Source organism: Leptodactylus fuscus, chromosome 5, assembly GCF_031893055.1.
Source record: "Leptodactylus fuscus isolate aLepFus1 chromosome 5, aLepFus1.hap2, whole genome shotgun sequence".
Taxonomy (NCBI): Eukaryota; Metazoa; Chordata; class Amphibia; order Anura; family Leptodactylidae; genus Leptodactylus; species Leptodactylus fuscus.
The window spans coordinates 22981938-23006331 of NC_134269.1; the positions used below are offsets into that span (position 1 = coordinate 22981938).

At 41.9% G+C, this 24394-nt stretch overlaps 1 protein-coding gene across 1 annotated transcript in view; it reads right to left on the bottom strand.

The window, feature by feature from the left end:
* COL5A3 (collagen type V alpha 3 chain) overlaps positions 1–24394 on the bottom strand; it is a 130446-nt gene that overhangs the window by 9604 nt on the left and 96448 nt on the right. The window contains exons 12-52 of the mRNA XM_075272630.1: positions 23628–23702; positions 22535–22612; positions 22384–22440; positions 22184–22237; positions 21769–21822; positions 21587–21640; positions 20141–20194; positions 19623–19676; positions 19383–19427; positions 18885–18983; positions 18730–18783; positions 18590–18634; positions 18416–18469; positions 17513–17557; positions 16834–16887; positions 16087–16131; positions 14716–14769; positions 13399–13506; positions 13112–13165; positions 12255–12308; positions 11734–11778; positions 11578–11631; positions 11030–11074; positions 10529–10582; positions 9614–9667; positions 8999–9052; positions 8813–8920; positions 4835–4924; positions 4513–4566; positions 3669–3776; positions 3152–3259; positions 3007–3060; positions 2826–2879; positions 2580–2687; positions 1675–1728; positions 1541–1594; positions 1409–1462; positions 1172–1225; positions 536–643; positions 198–251; positions 63–116 (exon numbers count right to left, since the gene is read on the bottom strand). Coding sequence (XP_075128731.1) covers positions 63–116; positions 198–251; positions 536–643; positions 1172–1225; positions 1409–1462; positions 1541–1594; positions 1675–1728; positions 2580–2687; positions 2826–2879; positions 3007–3060; positions 3152–3259; positions 3669–3776; positions 4513–4566; positions 4835–4924; positions 8813–8920; positions 8999–9052; positions 9614–9667; positions 10529–10582; positions 11030–11074; positions 11578–11631; positions 11734–11778; positions 12255–12308; positions 13112–13165; positions 13399–13506; positions 14716–14769; positions 16087–16131; positions 16834–16887; positions 17513–17557; positions 18416–18469; positions 18590–18634; positions 18730–18783; positions 18885–18983; positions 19383–19427; positions 19623–19676; positions 20141–20194; positions 21587–21640; positions 21769–21822; positions 22184–22237; positions 22384–22440; positions 22535–22612; positions 23628–23702 — 2613 coding nt within the window. The remainder of the gene's footprint in view (positions 1–62; positions 117–197; positions 252–535; positions 644–1171; positions 1226–1408; positions 1463–1540; positions 1595–1674; positions 1729–2579; positions 2688–2825; positions 2880–3006; positions 3061–3151; positions 3260–3668; positions 3777–4512; positions 4567–4834; positions 4925–8812; positions 8921–8998; positions 9053–9613; positions 9668–10528; positions 10583–11029; positions 11075–11577; positions 11632–11733; positions 11779–12254; positions 12309–13111; positions 13166–13398; positions 13507–14715; positions 14770–16086; positions 16132–16833; positions 16888–17512; positions 17558–18415; positions 18470–18589; positions 18635–18729; positions 18784–18884; positions 18984–19382; positions 19428–19622; positions 19677–20140; positions 20195–21586; positions 21641–21768; positions 21823–22183; positions 22238–22383; positions 22441–22534; positions 22613–23627; positions 23703–24394) is intronic.

Below are 24394 nucleotides of genomic sequence, written 5' to 3' on the forward strand. Positions count from 1 at the left end.
GCTGATTTATCGGGTGTGCTTTCCATCATTTGGGCAACAGCATAACTCCACTTCATACTCACTGGGTTACCAGGCTCTCCGGCATCTCCCTTTTCTCCATGTACTCCATCAATTCCCTGAAAATGAGCTCCATGTTAGTCCAAATAGACATTACTATACATTTATTCTGTATCAAGAAAGACATCAACTCTTCTTACCGGCACTCCAGGTTCTCCACGTGGTCCTGGGTCTCCAGGAAAACCGATGGAACCCTATAAAGAAATATTCCATAAATGAAAGACACCCATGGCATAAATGAGGTCAAACTGTGAATATGAGCTTGTGAGTATATAACCATTAGCTGGGTATCTATGATATTTTCAACATGGTAGTCAGCCCAACTAGATATTGAGTAGAATAGATGGAGTTAGGTCAAAGTCCTAGATATGTAGCGGTAAATGGGTTTTGTCTGGGGCTCTCCATGTTGTCCTATGGTCTTGTCACCCCAGGTTTTATTACAATGCCATTACTCTATGTTTGTGGTGAGATATCTTACCATGTTTCCTTTTGGTCCATCTTCTCCTGGACGTCCCTTCTTTCCTGGTGTACCAGCCGAACCTGATGGTCCTGATTCTCCCTTTTCGCCAATATCACCTTTGCTTCCCTACAATAAGATCAGAGTCTATATAGTCACAGCTTCTAATAACTAGACCTCATTTCTGAGATTTTGTATATAATATCCTCAGATGTGAATAGGGTATATGGCAGGAGAAGACATAATCAATAGAGTAAGAAGAGACAAACATGAGACCCGGGAAGCTTTGGATCAGGAGCAACAAGGGATGGACAACACCTCCTTGATTCGGTCATGCCCTGGCACACAACTCTGATGTCAGCTTATCTCTGAGAGACCAAAGGATCGTGAATGTCGAAATTTAACAAACTGAATTACTCTTTCAATGGATATCATGTGTTGGAAAAAGATGGCGCTACCTCATACGCATAAAACATCGGTGGGTTGGTTTGACTTTGCCCTTAAGTGTATGGTCACCTTAAGGATGGACTAGTGAGATATTCTGGGCCAAAACTAAAAATAAACATGCTAGTCATGCTCTATATGGATCCCTACTGGGTGAGTCTACAGTGGAAAGATCTATGGATGAGTGGATGAGACATCTTCTCTATTACTTACTGGAGGACCTGGTTCTCCTGGTTGTCCTGGATCTCCACCTTCTCCAGGCTCTCCCTGTAAAAAGAAAGTATGGATTGTTAGGTAATCTAGAGACAGGAACCATAATCCAGAACACTTTACTACACTGATATTATAGGTACAATGATCTATTGCAATGATCTGTACTAGACATCTCTGCAGATCCCATTCTACGATCCTATAAGTATTTTTCCATGGATTGTTCCAACATAAACCCACCTTTTCTCCCACAGCTCCTGGTTGACCCACACCACCTGGATTTCCAGGAGAACCCTAAACAATGAAAATGAAAATGGTCAGGACTGGACTAATTCAGTTTTGTTTTTCTCTGTAAAGCTTAGAAATACTTACATCACCACCACTGGGTCCCATAGGACCTCTTGGACCTCCTGTTCCAGGTGGACCCTGCAATCATAAATTTATGTCAAACCTTCAGAAGCCCATAAGACCCAATTTATTGATAATATTTGTTCTTCTCAATGTACCATTGGTCCAACATGTCCACTTTCTCCTTTCTCTCCAGGAGGTCCCGGCATACCCTATAAAGAGACAATGATAATATTATATTGAATTGCTTGTATAATTTATTCCTTAAATAATTTTTTTTAGGGAACCGACCATGCCCTCAATGGGGAGGATTCCTTTTCAGATAGACGATCCTTCACAGTAAATCTGATAATGGGGTATTTTATGCGGGGAAAATTAAGGACTTTTCAGACATTATGTGTATCCATTGACATTAAAAGATCCTGGTGGTACTTGAGTTGTGGGCTTTGCTTGCCACAACCCTTGGCCCTAGCTAATAAATAAGGGGCTATGAAAAGTCTCATCTAGACCCTCCAGCAACTCAACATACTCCTATAAGACATATGGAAAGGAGTTTTTTGTTTTTTTTCTCTCTACCGATAAGTCAATGGTTAGGACCTTGATTTGAACCCGCATACGATTTTGTCACCTTTAGACTATTACTATATCTCAGTACAGGGTTCCATGTGACTATGGATCACGGGTGTATTATGTAATGATTACCTTAACATACTATCCTACATACTACTTGTGTACCACATAAACAATAGCACCATAGTTAAGATTAAACTGGCCTTCCTTTTATTGTGTAGGGTTATGCCCACCATAAGGACATGGTGTTTACTTCCACATCACAACCTTGCCATTGGGCCAATTCTTTTCTAGTAGGCCATATACTGTAGAAATGGGAGTGCTTTACAGGCTCTTGACATTCAGATGTTACAAATTTTACACAATTCCTTTCAAAGGGCCCCATAGCATCCATATAGGCTGGCCATATGGCACATACGCCATTGAGCATGTCCATACCCCTGTCGAAACACACTTACTTCTGAGGAACAAACAGTGAAAAGGGTAAATTTACCTGCAGCCCTCTTGGCCCATTTACACCAGGAAACCCTCTATGACCTTCATCTCCCTTTTGTCCCTGCATTCCAGATTGTCCTCTTCGCCCAGGATCTCCATCTTGGCCCTATGAAAACCAATAGACAATGAAGAAACGTTCATAAATGTCTCAAAAGACTTCCAGGAGGAGGATTGTATCCTGATAGCTGAATTAGAAATGAGGTGCATGTTTGAGGATGAGAATGTTTTCCACCACGATACTTACTGCTTGACCAGGATGACCTATTGGACCTTGGATACCAATGGGTCCTGGAGGCCCCTATAAAACAAATAAGATGATCGGAGCTGAATTATGTTTGGATTTAGATTTATAGATAATGTCTAGAGCATTGTATTCCTACTCCTCTAATAGACGTTATCTGTGAAATATACACATATATACTTACTGGATCTCCCTTGTCACCTTTACTGCCTTTCTGTCCAGGGCCGCCCACTTCTCCCTAAAAATAAAAAAGAAGGTTCCGGTTATTTTTAGTATTCGCTTAGTGAAAATCATGTAAAGACTTATCTCCATCATCCTCAGCCATTTACCTTATCTCCATCATCCCCCGCAGGTCCTGGTGGGCCAGCAGGTCCTGGTGGTCCAATGCTTCCCTGGGCACCATCCTGGCCAGCTCCACCCACAGGTCCTCTCTCGCCCTGTGTAACCATACATAACATTCAGGCACTCATGATAAATACTATGCAGGATACAAAAACATTCTGGACAAGAATTTTTTTTTAAATCACCCATAGATTACTTTTTTACACCCTCCTGCAATTTTGACATTCAGTGTATCTTTTTTATCTTTTCCATTGAAGACCAATTATCATAAAGAACATCTGCACACCACGATCTGACCAACAAGAAGGATCAGATTGTGCACAGTGAATATTACCTTAAAGCCACAAAATGGCACCCTGACACAGTTGTCTCTACCTTTTGAAGGTCCATATTTTCCATAACTTTTATTATATATGTATGTATAGAGTGTGAGACAATTTAGTCTTCTATCCTACAGACATCATTTTTGGTATCACCATTTTACCTTACTATTATGTTACTTACTGGATTCCCTTTCTCACCAGCAGGTCCTGATGGTCCTTGTGACCCAGGTCGTCCTGGAAGACCAATTCCACCAGCTGGTCCGGATGGGCCCCTCTCTCCAACTGGACCCTATGAACAGTTGAGGTAAAATTTTAAAAATAATATGAAGGGACTATGTTTGAATCATGGACAGGAAAAAGTGGTTGAAGTTGTTGGAATGAGCGGAGGTTCTAGGAACATGTTGGGCCACACCTCTAGCCTGGATACCAGATGGGAAGCGGTTTGGCACGGAGGCATACAGGCTTTGTATCTTATATTTTGGCACATTTTGGCCTGTAGATGATGTACACTCGTAGGTTGGTGAAGCTGGTGTTTTAGCTGGTCCTATAAATGTAAGATTGGCAATAAATTTGGTGACTGGACTGTGCGTAGGGGACCATTATTTGGATGAAGATTGCCAGCTGAAACCCTGTCATAAGAGACAACATGAGTGGTGGCAGGATGTCCTGCACATATTGGTGAGCTGTTAGTGTTCCCATATCTCGTATCACTACTAGAGGTTACTGACTATTGTATATGATGGCTGGCCAACCATCACACTAGCAGTTGGGGCAGTGTGTCACTCCAAAGCAAAGGCAGGGATCCTTACTTGTCCCCAACTATCATCCATTGCAGAGGCATGTCAAAGAGTCAGCAATCTCTCACACTACCCAAAAGTACCCTCTGAGATTCTATTTTAGAATGATCCATTGTCTTATCTCTATGGGACATAACCGCATGCCCAGTTTTGCTCAGTCCAACATTTCTATCTGGATGCATAATTTGTCTAGAGCCATCATTGAATTTCTGGATATCAGACACCTACTATTGCTCCTGGTGCACCAATGGGGCCTTCTCCTCCTTTTAAGCCAGCTGGACCCTGCAAAGAACAAAGAAGAGTACAGAGATTCCTTGTAACCTATAATGTATATCCTATGTACGGGTGAAACCTCTCCAAAAGACCACCATTCACAAAGACCCCCCTTGTGACAGATTTTAGTTCCATCATACACTCTACATATTGGCCATCTTCCTTGGGAAAATCGTCCACCTAGAATACTACTTTCCATTGCAATTTTGGGTGGTCATCTCAAAGAGTATGGATTTCTATATCTTTTATCGATCTGCATGACAATAACGATACTTACCGCCTCGCCTCCTACGCCACGGGCCCCTGGAAATCCTCTTAACCCTTGAGGTCCTGCTTTGCCTGGAATTCCAGAAGGACCAGGGTCTCCCTGTGATGAAAAAAAAATATTTGCAAATGTTTTCAGACGAGATGAAGAAACTTATCGAAGAACATAAGTTCATACAAGTTCAACTCAACCACATCTCTATGAAGACACAGACATACATATTGTTGTGACTGTGGTCAGTATTGCAGCTCAGTTCCTTACAAGGAAATTTCATTTATCTGGAGTGTTGGAAGTCAAACTTTGATGATAAAATATTTAGGGCCCATCCTAACCCCCTTAACCCTGACCAAATTCCCACCTCCATTGCTAACATACAGCTCCAAATGTACAAAGAACCTCTACCCTTCAAAATCAGAAGATGTTAGGTAGTGTCATCAGCTCAGACCTGACAGAAACCAGTTTGACCCAGGAACATCCATCTACTGTTTGGAGAAGTCTGGCCAGAAGGGGTCTTCATGGAAGTATTGCAGTCTAATACTCCATACTTTTGACGTAGAAACAAGATCAAGTGACTCAACTATTTACAAAAAAGTAGAAACTGGGTGCAGAAAAATGGCAGAAGATCCTCCAGACTCAATTATTTGGCTGTAACAGGAGGCAGTGTCTTAGCCGAAGAGCTGGACAGAAACTCAATACGTGTCTACAAGCAATAGTGAAGTAGGGTGGAGGTTCTTCACAAGTTTGGGGCTTCATTTCAGCAAATGGAGTTGTGGATTTGGTCAGGATTAAAGGTGTCCTCAATGCAGAGAAATACAGGTAGATATATTTCAGTCATACAATATCATCAGGGCTCCAAACTGGCTCCAAATGTATTCTGCAACAGAACAATGACCCCAACCATCTTCAGAGGAAGAGCAAGGAGTCCTGGAAGTGATGATGTGGACCTCACAGAGCCCCAAACTCAACATCATCCAGTCTGTCTGGGATTACATAAAGAGACAGAAGGATTAAAGCAAGCTGACATCCATAGAAGATCTGGGCTTAGTTCTCCAAGATTGCGGGAACAACCTCCCTGCAGAGGTCCTTCAAAAAACTGTCTGCAGGTACTGAGAAGAATAGATGGAACGCAAGAGGCAAAGATCAAACATAAATATTGATGGGATTTACATTCCTCTATTGTTCATTCTCTTCATTTGGTTAATTTATGGAAGTAATCCATTAACACTTCCATTTCTGAAAGCATTTTTACCTTATAGCATTTTTTCCATGTGCCTAAAACTTTTGTACAGTACTGTATCTTTCCCATAGTTGTAGAATATATGGGTTTAAGCATGAGCAGAGATTTGGATGACGTCTTAGAAAGTTCCCAGTGGTCTTATTTTTGGTTTTAATACCTATTAACATCTGTTGTGCTGTGTTTTTGGAGATAATGAGGAGAGTATTCTCCTGCCAGTGGTGTTGTCTCACTGTGGGCGTACACATTAGACGGGCTATAAAGGGATGGGAAAAGCTTTCAGCTATAATTAAATGGGAGATTTTGTTTCCTTAAATTGAGGATTTGAAGAAATAGGAGATCTACAGTTTATTCCTTTAGTACAAATTCTATGACTGTGGATTTGCGGAATCTGTGAGTTTCAGCTTACCGATCCTACCCATCCATTATCTGAATTATCAAAAGGGCATGTCAGAAGATAGACTGAGGTGGTGCCTTGTGATCATGAACCTCTTCTTAAGTAAGCCTTATGCCCAATAAACCTCCTCTCCAGTATGCCTCATCTCCAGGAAGCTTCATCTTCAATAAAACTCAACTCCAGTAAGCCTCAACTCCAGTAAGCCTCAACTCCAGTAAGCCTCAACTCCAATAAGCCTCAACTCCAATAAGACTCAACTCCAGTAAGCCTCAACTCCAGTAAGCCTCAACTCCAGTAAGCCTCAACTCTAGTACGCCTCAACTCCAGTAAGCCTCAACTCTAGTAAGCCTTATCTTTAGTAAGTTTCATCATCAGTAACCCTTCTATAAGCTTCCACTCCAAAAGCCTCACCTCTAGCCAGTTTCACCTCTAGTATTCCTCAACTCTAGTAAGCATTATCTCTAGTAAGGCTCATCTCTAGGAACACTCATCTCTAGTAAGCGTCATCTCCAGTATTCCTCAACTCTAGTAAGGCTCATCTCTAGGAACACTCATCTCTAGTAAGCTTCTTCTCCAGTAAGACAAACCTAATCTCTAGTAAGTCCCATCTCCTGTAAGTCTCATCTTTAGTAAATCTCATCTCTAGTGAGCCTCAACTCCAGTAAGTCTTATCTCTAGTAAACCTCAATTCTGGTAAGCCTTATCTCTTGTAAGCCTCATCTCCAGGAATCCTCACTTCCAGTAAGTCTTACCTATGGTAGTTCTCATCTCCAGTAAGTCTAAACTCTAGTAGGCCTCATCTCTAGTAAGCCTAATTTCTAGTAAGCCTCATCACTAGTAGGCTTCAACTCTGCTAAGCCTCATCTCTGGTAAACCTTATCTCCAGTAGGCTTCATCTCTTGTCTCATTCCCAGTAGGCCTTATCTCTAGTAAGCCTCATCTCTGGTAAGTCTCATCTCTAATAGACCTCATATCTAGTAAGCCTCATCTCTAGTAAGCCTCATCTCTAGTAGGCCTCATTTCTAGTAACGCTAGGTTCACACCTGCATTCTGGTTTCCGTTCTGTGCTTTCCGTCTTCTGCATGCCATGATTTGTTAATCCGGACACAGAGTAGTGCATGTCCGACTCTGTGTCCGGATTAAAAAACCCAGTTTTGCGGCGGAGAGCATAAAACGCTCACCACCGCTCACGGCCGGACAGCTTTCTCACCCATTCAAATGAATGGGTGAGAAAGAATTCTGCAGGTTTCCGTCTCCTGCTGTGTTTTTTGCAGGAAACGGAAGCCTGCAGAACAGACACCTGGGCGCAGATGTGAACGAGCCCTAAGCCTCATCTCCAGTAGGCCTCATCTCGAGTAGGCCTCATCTCTAGTAGGCCTTATCTCTAGTAGGCCTTATCTCTAGTAGGCCTTATCTCTAGTAGGCCTCATCTCCAGTAGGCCTCATCTCCAGTAGGCCTCATCTCTAGTAGGCCTTATCTCCAGTAAGCATCTCACAAGTTTTTTTTAAAACACCCTTCTCAAAATAATGAGGGCATGTGATAAGTAATTTACCCAACTAGAGGATAATCAGGAAGAACTGTCATACGGAATCACTGTCATGTTGAGATTGATGAAGACTATTTTCTGCCATGACATGAACCAGTGTGACAGATGACCAATTACAATATCCTTGGAAATTTGGTTCTACTGTGTTGAATTGTGTTTTCAGTTGTTCATACCAATTTACAAATCAGCAGCCCCATTAAAGAAAACCCCGACAAGGCTACATATCATTGGTAGAGATAGAATGGTGAATTTTGGTCATCCATAACAAGGATCTTCACAGACCAGATGGGTACAACAAGTCAAACAGAAAGCAGCCCTCTGAAATACCCACAGTGAAAGTATTTTGTGACCGGGAAGGGCACACATGTCCATAAAGCGGCTCTCGTGGAGAGCATGTGCCTCACATAACTATCATGACTCTCTATGATTGGGGTGGACCAATTCTGAGGTCCTACCACAATGGTAACAAAAAGAAGGAGGCACAATTGGCCCCTGTACCAATCACGGAAGGCTGGTCCTGCTGTCTCAAGATGGGTTTTTGGCTATGTGAACCAGGGCTTCTCTTGGATTCTCCTACTTATCAATTTGTAACTGGGGGGGAATCATAGGAATGAAAATTTTTGGCCACCTATGTGTACTTTTTAGTTTTTTCCTGGATCATTAGGAGGCCTGAAAGGTCTCTTTGCCACACAAAATATTATTCTGAATGTCACAAAGAAAGTAGGGACCCCATTACAGATATTGCATTGGCACACAAGAGCTTCAAGTTACATCTCTGCTTAGACTGCATTGCAGTGGGGAAAGGTCTTTACCTTGGCACCTTCACGTCCGGCGGCACCTGGCAATCCATGCTCACCGGGAGATCCAGGTGATCCTGGGTGACCTCGCTCTCCCATAGGGCCAGTTTCCCCAGATTTGCCCTAATAATGAGAAATCACATCATCATATTTTTCAAGGATATAGATACCAAAATAATTTTTTGTAGCTATCACACGTACCTGTGGCCCCACCACTCCAGCTGGCCCCGGAAGACCTGTTTTGCCTTGAAAACCCTGTTATATTGGACAGGAAAAGAAATATTTCAGATTCCTGTGTCTAAGTACGGTATATTCTGGTACGTAATATGGGCATCATGCTCGATTTTGTCTTTAATGCCCATCTACCCCTGCTTTTTAGGAATAAGAGTTGGGCTTGGGCTTAAAGACATTTTACATGGTAAAAATGGGAAAGCTGAAAGACACCAGGCCACATGGTTTTATGGTCATACCACAGTACGGTATTTCATTTTATAGGGCCTTCATCTCTGGCCCAGGTATGGGCAGGTTGAGTGGCAATGAATGGGAGTCAATGGACAGAAAAGTGACCATAGACTAATACAATCTCTGGAAAGAGAAGGAGTACTGCCTCTCCCACAGTGACCAGTAGGGGGCAGGAGGTCATATACAATATCGTATCTGTACAAGCTATGCTGTCCTATGTGGACTAGACGTTGTCACACCCCTGTCCCTGTACTTCCATTACCATATCAATATACCTATACATCACTATGTAATATAGTCTTCTTATGACTGTTTTGACCTGTCACATGTACGACTACAGATTTCACAACATACCATTTCTCCGCGGTTGCCTGCATGTCCGGGTAAGCCATCTTTTCCAGGGGAACCCTAAGGATAAAGCACCGGCATTATATAATGTGGACAAACTGGTGGCCAATGATAAGTAGCAAGTAGAAAACTACTTAAAGGGACTGCTTAAAGGGTATTTTCTGGTAACGCATTCCCTTTAAAGAGATTGTTGGCTCTGAATAATACAGTTTTGTTAGAAGGTTCACCTAACCATATAAAGATCATAGGGTGTCCCGGGAAAACCCAAAAAATTATCTGTAATTTTGGGTTACAACCTGACAGGTAGAGAGATCTGGACTGTAGCTAATAGAGGAGGGTCTTGAGTAGGAGACCTCCCTCTGTTAATTCACAATTTCCTAATAGGATTTTTTAGAATCGATTTTGTAGAGAATTCCACCTGGACAAATAGTTATCGCCTCCTCGGTGACGTCATGCACCCAGGGTTACTGTTGAGGCCTGTCATCTGGCCACAGTGGTCACATGGGCACAAGAAACGTCATGATGCTTGGCATGCCCATGTGGTCCAATAACAGGACTCGGCGGTGATCCCAGGGACATGATGTCACTAGAATAGCGCTGGAGGCCGCAAAGAAGGCGAGTGTGAATGTTTTCTATCTATTTTCACCTCCACTGGGCCTCTCCTTGGGCCTCCAAAGAGACCCCAGAGTATAATAATTTATCGCAATGTGTGTCACCGAAGTCATTTTAGTTGTCCAAGACGAATCTCCAATTGTTCAGTTTTGTTAAAAATGTAACAATTTTGAATATTCGAATCGAACCTGGCTTGGAACGAAGAAGTTCGCTTATCTCTATCTTTGACCCATCCATTTCCCCCACTGCTATGACATGTAGCTTATATTGTGAGTTATAAGCAGGCAGCTCATTTTAATCCTTACTTACATTGGGTCCTTTAGGTCCTGCAAATCCAACTGGTCCTGGAGGCCCCATTGGTCCCTGTGGAAATAAGTTATATTGTATAAATATCTTTAGAAGAACAATAATGGTCATGGAAGGGGTTGTATAGAAGAAAACATAAACCTTGCGTAGCGTATTTGGTGTTGCACATATGGCTATCGGCATGGGACTAATAAAAGCCATTGTAATCCTACAGAAGAAACGTTGGCCTTGTGCGTTGGGTACTTGTGCTATCATATCAGCTTCATGAATGAATGCTACTAAGTGGATAGCAGATGAAGATAAGGCTACCCATACGTGGTCTAGTATCCTCTGCTGACCATTTGGGTTGAAGACCAACTTTTGTATGGTTAGATGTCAAGAGCATCTGATGACCCAGACGTGGAGAGTTCTCAACATTGTCTTGTGCACAGCATACAATGGATTGAAGGAGTTGAAGGTGTCTATGATGAAATCCAAAACAATTCCTGGAAGCCCAGGACTCACCTTCTCACCAGCAGCTCCAGGTACACCGTCATGGCCAGAGTCACCCTGCCAAATAGAGAACAAACTCAATGACTGTGTTCAACATAGCCATAATAAATGACTGGTCTTCTTTAGTCCTGGCAGTAAATATGACCTACTAAGGTCTAAGATCCATGAAGGACTTAGACTTTTCTGATGAATTTATAATAAAGGGGTTTTTCTGGACTTAGGATAGGTCATCAATTGAAAACTGGCACGTAGGACCCCACAGATCAGCTGTTTACGTTTTCACAGGCCATGAGATGTCACGTTCATTGGTCACATGGCCTGTTCCCAGCTCAGACGCATTCAAGCAAAAGAGCTTTGATACCTAGTACAGCTACTATACAAATGGACACCACTGTGCTTGGTAAATACTGAAGAGGCCGCAACACTGACCCAAACACTGTGGCTTCTTCAAACAGCAGATCAGTAATGGGTTCTAGGTGTCGGACCTCTGCCAAGCTTCAATTGATGTCCTAAACTAAGGATAGGTCATCAATTATTAAACCTTCAGGTTCACCACTCACCTTCAGGCCTGGTTTTCCGGTTGGCCCTCGTTGACCTCTTTCACCTCTGGTACCCTAAAGAAACAGCAAAGAGTCATAATTTAAGATTTAGGGATCAGTCTCCAGCTGCTTCTCCTCCATGTTCAGGCCTTCTATATGAATATGTAAGGTTCTTACTGAAGGTCCACGCTGTCCGGCTTGTCCAGGTTGTCCACCTCTTCCCTAAATGGTGAACAAGAAGCAATCATCATAATAAGAATAAAAAAACTTGGACATTTATGACTATATAACATTACACTTGCTCACCAATACCACCGTTAGGTTTCTGAAGGCTTTCCTTCAAATGAGTGCCTTATATGACTAAACTAGTCACCATATATAGGCCCCATCTCCTTGACTCTTTAGGCATAGGACTCTTTCTCAAGAGTCAGGAGCTCTATGGTAGATAGCTGAGTACAGAGCTCGCTATAGAACGAATGGATCAACAGTATGGATGCCCAGCCTGTCGATAGATCTGGATAGGAAAACCATAGCCCCGTTCTCAGAAGTTGGATCCCCGCCAATCATGAAATTAACTTCATAACCTGGTTACAACCCCTTTAAGAGCACTATCATGTAAATTATTTTTTTTTAAGCGATAGACACCCTTTAAGACATCTTCACCTCACCAAAAACTGTAGTAGGTTCGAGAAACTTACCCGCTTGCCTTTCTCACCTGCCAGACCCAGTGGTCCAGCAAATCCTGTAGACCCCTGTGAGGAGAAATTTGTAAATCAATGCCATGGACTACCTGTAGAGCAATACCCACTGGATATATAACACGCTATTAATATAATATTCATAGATAGGGAAAATTGATCCAGGTAATACATGGTGCACCAATGAAGAAGCCACCATTTGTGTTGGCCTATCACATTGAATGATAGAAGGGGTTTCAAGCATTGTAACACCATCTATGACTTTCATATGTCCTAACAAGGCATATTATTGACCTATTGAGACAATATCCTCATTCCATCGTTTTAGTTAAAGTCTAAAGGGGTGGAAACGGACAGTATGGAGTCTTCTTATCGTATAACAACTAGGTTTGCTAAGAGTAAGGTTCTTGTCGTAGATTTCTTTCATAGTAAGTCCTTCAATGGTGTGACAATGTCTCTTGTGTATCGTAAATCATCATAAATTCACTGCTTTTACACACAATTGAGTAAACACAAGACGGTGATTTGGCCCTAGTACAGTTGTACATTTGTCCACCACTGAGTAGTTGCATTCAGTTTCAAGCATGGAGGAAAATAGCAACATTGGTGGTTATAGAGGCGCCACCAATTTGACTGTTCATTGACCAATGTTGGTCAATGATCAGTCAAATTGGTGGCGCCTCTATAACCACCAATGTTGCTACAACTTTGGCATCAGACAAATAAGTTGTGACATTGTATATGTCAACCCCCTATGTTTAGAAGTGGCTATTATGATGCCTACAACTTCGGTGACCATTCTCCTTAGGACAGTCTTTGTATTTCTGCCAGTGACAAAGCATGGACTTTTCTCTTACCTTAGGTCCTTGGCGTCCAGGATAGCCTGGAAGACCTGGAACTCCAAGTTTTCCCTGGAAAAATAAAATGGGAGATGTTTGTAGAGGCTTGTATAGAAAAGTGATAAGATTGGAACCCACCAAATGAAAAGAAACTATGGTCCTTAGAATGAAGACAGACATAGCGGCACAGCCTCTTAGACGTGCTGTCCTGTTTTCTCTGAACATTTATCAATTATGACTTGCTACGTGGTACTAGCCATGCAATTTTGTGGTTGCATAAGTTCAATAGAAAACACCTAACTAACCTTCTCCCCAGGAATTCCAGAAGCCCCCATCTCTCCTAGTGGTCCAGATTGTCCCTTTGGTCCTTCAGGACCATCTTCTCCACGTCCTCCTACAACGCCAGGGTCACCCTAGAAAGACAGTAATGGAAAAATAGTAAAAATGAAAAGTAATAGACCTTTGAGGGACCTTTGGTGATTTGTCATCCAATATAATTTCTTTCTCCATGAAAGAAGCCAAGACACCATGATAAACTCTGTATAGGTTTTAGTCAATGATAATAGTCAATAGATAATAATAGATAATAGTCAATGATAATAAATGCCATCTTTTTTTGGCTTGAAATAGACCCACCATTGGGTGGTGGTTGTTGGTCAAGTTGTTTTGGTTTATTCAATTACAATATATAATATACATCCCGAGATGACTGGTGGGATTAGAGTTTCAATGAGGTTCCTTGGACCCATCTGAGATTATGATTTGGAGGGTCCAACCCTGTCTACACAGAACATACCATCTTTTCTCTGTATTATAAACTTATTATTATCATTGTACACAAAGAACATATCATAAGTAGGGTTGAGTCGATCTTGAGATTTCAGGATCGTTTTTAAAATCCAATTTTTGATCATTTTCCAGCCGATTGCGATCGTGTAATTTGCTCGATCGACGATCGGGATCTGATCTTTCCCGATCGCTTCAACCCTAGTTACTTTATGTTTATGGAGTTAGGGTTGAGCCGATCTTGAGATTTCAGGATCGTTTTTAAAATCTGATTTTCGATCATTTTTCCGTCGATCCCAATTGTGATCGTGAAATTTGCTCGATCGACGATCGGGATCCGATCTTTCCCGATCCTGATCGCTCAACCCTAATCATACGTAAGATCTAATAGGTTATTTGTCAGTCATCCCATAAGACAAGCAATTGGACACAAAATCACATCCAAAAGGAGTTGAATTCTGCAGGACCTTCTGAAGTCTATAGACCTTTGGTAACCAATCTGTCCTTTTGACCAGAAAATGTATAGTATGTGCTGACATTTTTACTCTTCAGATGGTCATCACTGACTTCATGTCCATCATAACTGGTAAAGACTACACTTCTGGCACAATGTAACAGCAGTTATTTCGGGATCTTCTTCTACAAAAATGTAGCCACAAGCCAATTTTTTTTGACCATGTAGATACCACCTGAATATTTCAGCGAACATAGTTTTGCATGGAAATACAGTGCACAAAGATCTACTGCTAGAGTAGAGCTACAAAGACAATTGTTGCTTTTCACCACTCGATATGCCTACAGAATGCCAACCATGAACCCTCACCCATTCATCTTACCCTATCTCCTTTGATTCCCATATCTCCTTTAGATCCCGGAAATCCATCTTCTCCCTGTAGTACAGAAAAGTACAGCGTGTTCATAAATTGAATCCAGATCAGCCATTTTACATCTCATTTCTATTTTTTTGGATCTTTTTTTCAGAACTAAAATGTCCACAAAAGTGGTGACCCCCAACAATGGAATGGATTGGACAAGACCAATATTTTCATTGTATTTTCCTTTGTATGATGTTCTTTAAAGGGGCTCTATCAGCAAAATCATGCTGATAGAGCCCCACATATGCGTGAATAGCCTTTAAAAAGGCTACTCAGGCACCGTAAATGTTATATTTAACTACCCCCCCCCCCACCGTTTTAAAATAAAACCCTAAAAAATAATGTTATCTACTAATGCATTGTGCACGCTGGGCGGGCATTCAGGGTGCGCCGTCTTCTTCATCCACGCCTCTTCTTCCTCCAACGTCCTCCGGTCCGGTCCTCCTCCGGCGCTCGCGAACGGACACTGATATAAAAAAAATGGCCTGGGCGCCTGCGCAGTAGCCGTAGTAGAAGCCGCATGCTACAGCGCAAGCGCCCAGGCCATTTTGTAATATCAGTGTCCGCTTGTGAGCGCCGGAGGAGGACGGGACCGGAGGACATCGGAGGAAGAAGAGGCGGGGATGAAGATGAAGACACACCCTGAATGCCCACCCAGCGTGCACGATCCGTAAGTAGAGCACATTCTTTTTTAGGGTTTTATTTTAAAACGGGGGGTAGTTTAATATAACTTTTAAGTATCCCTTAGAACTACGCGAGCATGCGCAGTACGCTCACGAACGTCTTCACTCCGGAAGAACAGAAGATGAAGGCGGAGAAGATCCAGGACAGGAGGATGTCGCTGGAAGAAGAAAGAAGAGGAAGGCGGGACCAAAGATTACGTCGGATTGTGCACAACCGCCCCCTGTGCATGCAAAGGTATGATTTACATATATGTTTTTATAATTTTATTTTAAAACGGGAGCGGGGTTTAAAATAAGATTAGCGGTGCCTGTATAGCCTTTTTAAAGGCTATTCACTAGGGACGAGCGAGTACTGTTCGGATCAGCCGATCCGAACAGCACGCTCGCATAGAAATTAATGGACGTAGCCGGCACGTGGGGGGTTAAGCGGCCGGCCGGCGTCAAAGCAGAAGTACCAGGTGCATCCATTCATTTCTATGGTGCGTGCTGTTCGGATCGGCTGATCCGAACAGTACTCGCTCATCTCTACTATTCACGCATATGTGGGGCTCACACAGCAAAATTTTGCTGATAGAGCCCCTTTAACCTACTTGGTCTCCAGCTCCAATTCATCACCAACCAACACAAGACAACCTGTTTTACCACTTACCTTTTCACCTTTACTTCCTTTTGGTCCTCTTACACCAAATGCTCCCTGAAAAGTAAATCAAAAAGAACAATTTAGTGATATTTAATCCAAAATATATGTTGACAATTGATTTAGTGAACACTTCTAAGACCATTTATCTATAAATTATCTATATATAGTTATTTGCTCTTATTAAATTGTAGTCAACAGTTAAAAAGGTTGCGTGCTGTGACTTAAGTTAGCAGTTCTCTGTCCTCCTCTACGTCTATGTGTCCTGGCAAAGAGATGCCCCACATTGCATTATTGAGTTCTTGCAATTATGGCCCCAACCCAAATTCCCATTCGAAAGCTATCTTTGGTTAACTCCTTTAGTCCTATTGACATTGAAAGGAGTTGCAAGCATGACAAGGCCTCCATTTAAATGCTTGTGGAGTGGGGGACGTGAGATCAATTGGGGTTCCTGTGGTCAAACCCCCAACGATGATACATCACCTATCTTGGGTATAGTGATGTTTGTCATGGGATAATCTCTTCAATAATTTGGTGTATTGATACATTTCCATTAGGTTGTCCCAGTCAGCCATGACAGGCAGACATGGACATCAGAGGGCACCTATGCAGAACTATATTTGTACCCTATGGGCTTCAACAGTCAGTTGGCGTGTATCGAATTGCTGGTCTTTGTTGGTCACCACCCAAAGCCACCATGATAATAAGTTGAGCCTATAACATGCCAACCAGTGGGATGTCCTGTTCTTTATTTCTTACCTTAACTCCACGGGTTCCAGGATATCCAATAGGACCAGGAGATCCAGGAACACCCTAATACAAAAAGAAAAATTATAACAATGAGTAATAAATATAAACAGTTCCAATGATTCTAGGTTGACTATGCTACGGCAGGCCAACCATAAGAGGCTCAACCGAAATTTCATATGGACATGTATAGATCTCCAAACTTCTTTGTCATGGGAAAAGTTAGTTACAATGAAAGTCCAAAAACTTTCAACTCATCACGTTTCACCAGCACTAGTCCAGTGATGGTCTTGTAACCAAAAAAGTGGTGACAAATCTGGCCAAAATAAAGTGATATGGAAGTTTGTCTTCCGTGGCCTCTGGTCTTAGATGGTCTTAAAGCGACTTCCCCTACCCAATGCTCATAACCCTCAGTATCTGTGTGAAAATTACCCAGTATTTTCTCAATGGTGATTGAATTCTCCATGCACTAACTACCCAGTGATCATGTGATAGACTTGTGACAGACAGCAGCCAATCACAGGAGACATAGCTGCAGAGGGGGTGGGACCTCAACCAGAGCCAATGAAGAGTCTAGGGTGTGTCTCAGACTTCTTCAGGCTTCCTGTAAACATTGTCCTGTCAGTTTGGGGTGTTTTTCTTCTAAAAAAGGTGTCATGGTGTTTTCATGTAAGTTGATCCAAACACTTACCTGAATGCCCTTCTCTCCAGCTGGTCCTTCTCTACCGGGATGTCCCTGAGAACATTACAACCATTAGACATGGTCAGTAATAAAAGGTATAGGCCATCAAATGTTAATATTAGTAATATGTAAAGGATAAACTAAATTGGTTATTCTTCTAGAAAACATGTGACCACTGTAGTATAGAATGAATCCTGACATCATGTGATTATATTGGACGCATAAGACTTTAGCTGAACCCCACAGTGGAAGAGGCCACGGACATTTCTCGTTGCCCTCAATTCTCGGTATACAGCCATAGTTGTTTGGTTTGGGCCAATGTTAAATCGGTATCTAATGTTGAATGGATGAGGTTCAACTTTTTCTGGATCAACACAACGTAAAACTAGTAGGTTGAACTTCATTGAGTTAAATTACTTGGGAAATATTACCAAAGCTACATAATTTCGCCCTTTGTAAGACCTTTGGGCCAAATATATCATTTTTGATCCACTAATGATATGTGAAATGTCATCTGTCTGGTTAATATATCCATATGATGTCATCATGGGTGTACTCTTGTGCCCGTTCCAGGATTACATCCTAGACATGAGAACTGTGCCTTCACCACATTCTTAGGCCAAGTCATCATGGGACATCATTCTCTGATCATGAGTCAAAACTAACAGGGTTCCTTCATGTCATAGGATGCCACATCTCTAATATTGGAGCGTGGTCATTGTGGTAAAGTTCTCTCATCGAGGTTGGAATCCTATTGACGTTTACGCGACTCACTAATTTTGGGACGTGTAGGACTTGTAAAAACACTAGACTACAATGATATTTGTGATTTATTAGTTTTACATAGAAACCATTGCCATAAAAGGATGCCTGGATTGTATTTGTATCTACTAATGGTTGGTCTTTACTTACCGGAGGCCCATCAGACCCGGCCAGGCCAGATATTCCCTGCTTTCCTGGTGGACCCTGGACAGAAGAACAGAGACAATGACTACTACTCTTATAATAACCCTCAGATGGATTGGCAAAGAATATGACACACTTAGATAAAAATGTGGCTATATGAACACACAACAGCTGACGTACCTTCTCTCCTGGCATTCCGATGGGACCCTGAGGTCCTGGCAATCCCTAAAATGATGGATAAAATTTGATTACCGGATATAAACTTTATTGGGGCATCCTGCTTTAATTATCCATCTATATATGACATTCTTTACACTTACATGAGGTCCTGGGTTTCCTTGCTGTCCATTTGGCCCAGTCTCTCCTTGAATACCCTGTTAAATAAGAAAGCAAATAGTCTGAAATGTAAGGATATCATATAACCTTGCCTATTACAATCAGTGAGAAAAATGACATATTCCTGTCTATTACATACTTGGTTTCCTTTTGGTCCTTGAGTTCCATCAATACCACTCACACCATGTTGACCAGGTGGTCCTGGAGGTCCCCTAGGACCCACTAATCCACGCGCACCCTGAAAAGAAGGAGGATAAACACAACAATCTTTATTAACAATACTTGATTTACAGTAAACCAAAGACCATGGACAAAAGCCTTGGGGCCATTTATTCGACCAAAGACTTGGGGCCATTTATTCGACCAAAGACTTGGGGCAGATTATTGGATTAAAGACCTGGGACCCTTCATTGGACCAATGGCTTGGGGCCATTTATTGGACCAAAGAATTGGGGTTGTTTATTGGACCAAGGATTTGGGGTAGATTATTGAACAAAAGACTTGGGGGCATTTATTGGACCAAACACTAGGGGAAGATTATTGAACAAAAAACTTGGACCAAAGACTTGGACTCAAGTATGATCACAGTTGATGGAAATACCAATGGTTTCTCTCCAAAAATAATAAATCAACTTACTGCCTCCCCAGGGGAACCTGAAGGTCCAGGAGGTCCATCAGAACCCTATAAAACAGAACCGTAAGAACTTTGTTAAAATGTTGAACAGAACACAGAACAATCCATACTTGTCATAAATCCCAGAGTATTGAACACAGTCCTCTGATGGACATAAGGAATATTAGTTTTTGCCCTTCCTTCTTCGAAGAAGACATAGACAATATGGGAAAGCAACCAAATCCAAAATTGAAAAAACTTTACCTTTTCACCTTTATTTCCAATTGGACCAGCAAGGCCTTGACTTCCTAAATCTCCCTGTGGTAGAAAAAAAATTAAGTCAAGTTTACAACAGTCTCACAAGCACATGGGCATCATCGTGGTCATCACCTCTAGTCAATGGTATAGAGGATGGAGGGCAGAGGTATTCATAGTTAACTACAGGTATCCATATTATGTACTAAGGAATGATCCCAAGATCCATCCTACACCCCCTTGGTATTCAAATCCCAAAAGGGGGCTTTCACATTGGGGTTGTTGGCGCCATTTTGTTTTTAAATATGTGTGTATTTCACTGTTTGCATTATATATCCACTTTGTTTATTTGAGGAAGGGGTCTTTGTACCCCGAAATACATCATTTACTGCTAATAAAAATCTGGATTTATTCATACTGAAAAAAGAAATTACTACAAAGGGGTAATTGGGTAACAATAATTTAAAGGGATTTGCGCCAGACCCTTCCTGGAAGGTTTCTTCCATTACTGCATCTATTATACTTACTCGATGACCTTTCTCTCCCGGTAGTCCAGGTAAGCCATCAAATCCACGGTCTCCCTAGTGAAAAAACAACACTGTTATTGAAAATAAACGTGTATATATGAGTATTACGTCCGATTCCATATCCAATGCTGTTAGTGTGTACATTTTTAGGGTATCCATTGATGAATCAAAAATTATTGTTGAATCGACCATAAAAGAAGACCATGACCGATAGAAATCTGTTCCTTCAGAAGAATTGGTGATACTTGTAATACCAAAAGTACTGGGTATTAAAATTCAATATACCCTATACTTCTTTTTCCCCCATGTCATTTGTTGGTGGACAGTCGTGAGGTCCCATACATTTAGGATAGCCGGACAATTCAGCTGAATTTGGTGTGTTTGGCCAACTTTGCTCTAATATGTCTAATGTTGGCCTTGAGTCTGTGGCCAGAAACTAAGAAACTCTCATAAAGTCTCTAGCTGGACACACAGTTGGCCATTGACTATAAAGGGCCAGCCATAAAGCCTCTAAAGATGGAGTGGAGCCTATTGGAGGTGTAATGGAAGCACATGTAAAATTTCAGCTCTAAATTATAACACAAGCTGTAAAGCCATATGAGAATTAAAGGGATTTTCCAAGTCACAAAACGTATTACCGATCTACGGGAGAAGTACAATGATGGTCTGCAAGTCCCCAGGATGAATGGAAAAATAGTGCCAAGATTTACTTCTAAGGGACTGATGGAGGACTGTATTTGATCTCCATCAGTGAGTCAAGAAGTGACATCTACACCATTGATCCATTCACACGGGGGACTCAAGGACTACTGTTCTTGTGCTCATTTAGCCCAGGCGTTGGGCCAAAACTGATCGGGCACTTATTGTTTATCCTGTGGATAGATAATGTTTTATTTATGGTAAAACCTTTTTAACAAAAAAAGCCTGGGGAAGGGGGGGTTCATCCTTTTTGTCCAGTTCTACCATGTTGGGGTTCAAAAGGACCAATGCTCTTGGGTTTCAAGAGACATTCTTAACGTTCTTTGAAGAACACACAAAGCTAAAGGATTTTTCCAACCATACATATTTATCCACCTATTGAGAAGATGAATGCCACCCGAGTGATAGTCCGCCAGTTAAGATGGCGGACATTGTCCAGCTGGACACTGAATGGCAAGGTAATCACAAATCTGGGTATTTGCATCGGAGTAACAAAAAATCCCGGATGACTCATCCTTCTGCACCCAAAGACGTCTTTTGCCTTGTTCTACCAAAAGTGACTACTCCTTCTGAGTTTCAAAGCAGTTGCCAAAGTTTTAGCTTTCTTTGAAGAACACACAAAGCTAAAGGTTTTTTCCCACGCAGACACTTTTTGTATATCCACCTATCAAGAGGCGGTACCAGTACGAAGGCTTCCCAATGTTCAGGGTGCAAAATTATTTTTGAGGCATTGGAGTTGTCACCTACCTTTACTCCAGTTTCCCCAGGTACACCGCGACCACCATCTGCTCCTGCACGTCCCTATGAAAAAACAATGAACAATAAAGCGAAAATGGATACCTACGGTATGTAGAAGAGTAAAAAAGAGGGTGACAAATGGGGAGAAATGGATATTATTTGCAGAATGTGCATTCATGGTTAAAACTTACTCTTTTGCCAACCTTTCCAGGAGGCCCTGGAATACCTTGAAAGCCACGTGGACCCTAGAGAAGGAAGAAGTAGAAAAGTATCAAGATGTAAATAAAGACAATAAGTAAGTCTTGTTGTGGACAATTGTACAAAAAGATCAGGATTGTTGGATTTCCACATGCCCACTCTTTACTCTGAGGAGGGTGAGGGGTCTGGAAGTGACTTTGTGCCCATTACCCATTGACAAAAACATCCATGTTCGACCAGGCATCCTTTGGAAAATAGACATCGATCTAGTACTATGACCACCATAACTATACTTGTACTGGAAGGTGGTCTCTATGAATGTGGGTACAAGGATACCCCATAAGGAAGACAAGGAGTCTCGCAACCTGATATCGACACTAGGATCTAATAGAAGAAAGAAAAACTTACCGATGGACCTGAGTCCCCTGAATCACCTTTGAGACCTGGAGGCCCAGATGGACCCTAAAAAAATGCACACAAATTGTTGAAATCCTTTGCCCCAAATTTTTTATGATACACTGTTAATGACGTTCATCATTTATAACACTAGATGGGAAAGAAATTGTAAAGAAATAGAGTGAAGAGTTCTGAGAGATATCGCTACTTACCAAAGGACCCGGTCTTCCGGTCATACCCGTTGGTCCCGGTGGACCTTTCATGGCCAACTAAACATGGAAATAATAATTCCTAGATATTAATGGATATCTCCCTTAAGAAATAAAGACTGTTCATCATCTATATTTTCAAGAGATCCCGTACCTTAGCCTGCTGCAAGATTAGCTGCGCCTGAGCTTCTTGAAATGATACTTGTCCTCTGGCGTCACCACCATACTGGAACTATACAATGAAGACACACAAAAAATATTGGATGAGCTCAAGGATCTTATGACTTCTATTTATTTGTCTTACCAGTTTGCTATGTTGCTTCCCTTCAAAATCAGTGGAAAAATTTAAGGTCAGTAAGTGTTCCGTTCCTTTGTAGCACCCCCATAGGACACCTGAAGTATTACATAGTTTTGAATGAAATGTGTATGTTATGCATGGACATACCAAGGCCTCCAGAGTGAGAGAAACTTTTTATAGCCTCCCTCCGATCCTTCTGGTAGATGGGGGCTCTGCATTTTGAAACTCCCTTTTATCGATTCAGAACCCTTAATAAGTTTGTTTGCTTGTGGGGAACTGTGACAAATGTAGGAAGTCTGATAAGGGATCCGGTCTGAGGTCTGATAATTAAGGGATCTGGTCTGGGGTCTGATAATTGTGAAGTTTGGTCTAGGTAACATAACATATCACTGTAAACAGTTTGCTGCCTTATCCCTAACCTTTATGGGTAAGGATACACTTGACGGCCTAGTTGTGCTTTCCTCTTAACACAACTAGAAAGGAAAGTGTGCTCTTACCCTAACATGGATCTACACAATGTTCCTACTCTGTTCCTACTCAAAGAGAAGGAACATTCACAAATTTGCTATGGGGAGCAGAATTTCTTGGTTAAGACCCTGGGGGAATCATCAGATGTTCTCAATGTCAAATTGGCCAAGGCTTTCTCAGCTCCTCACTGGCATTGCAGGGATTATTTACCAACCATAGGACACTTGTAAGACGCAATGAAGAAACATGTCCTGGTTTCCTTTAAGTTTCCCATGAACAAACCAAGAACATTTTAATTGCAACAAGATTTTGAGAACATTCCCAATGGATATCAATGATAGAACTGATATGGTGATCATATAATGTCAGTGTGATGATTCACAAGGTCTAGGGAGATGAGTCAGTCTGCTTTAAAGTAAAAGACATAGTCCAAATGCCTGAAAAAATTCCCCAGAATTTTGTTGGAGAAATGTCTACTCACAGGAAGCATCACTGTATTTCCAGGAGGACCTGGGATACCATCAGCTCCATTTAGACCAGGCCGTCCTGGAGGACCCTATAAAAGAAGAAGGAGAGATGTCAGTCTGAGACACTGTATTGAGGAGGACATGCTTCTTGTATGGACTTGTTGACAGTGGAGCGGCCTCGAGGGAAAAATAAATAGGCTAAGGATAAAAGAGCTCGCGTTACATGACATCATCGGGCAGATTCCCATCTCTCAGCTGAAAAGTTATATATCAGTGGTTAGAGCTTTGATCCTACCTAGGTATATAGTAAGAACTATTGACATACCAAAGATATCTGGCTCGCCCTGCGACTCCTTCAATTATCTTATCGAGGGTGCCACGACCACAACTTCTAGTCGTAAAAAAGTCAAACAACTTTTTCATGATGACACTCTCAGGTCACAGTATGACTCCGTGAAGGATTTGAAGTGGTGACCTTTGGTTGTGCAATGGGAGAGGTGGCCAAAGTCTCTGCGTTGCCCTAATCTAAATCTGAAGGTTGTCCACATAGAACCCGTAACTCCATGCAAGTGCAGGCCCAGTTACACAAATGGAAGTTTGTACAAGATTTCAGCTGGCCAAAGACAATCCACTGATTGAATGGAAGGTGGTAGGATGACTCTGGTGGGATTCCCAATGATCTTCTATAATCTGTAGATCCTTAGGATGGGGAGGACAAGGATTGTGGTCAACGGAAAAAGCCTTCAATGAAAAACCTTATCAAAGAGCAACTAACTAAAGT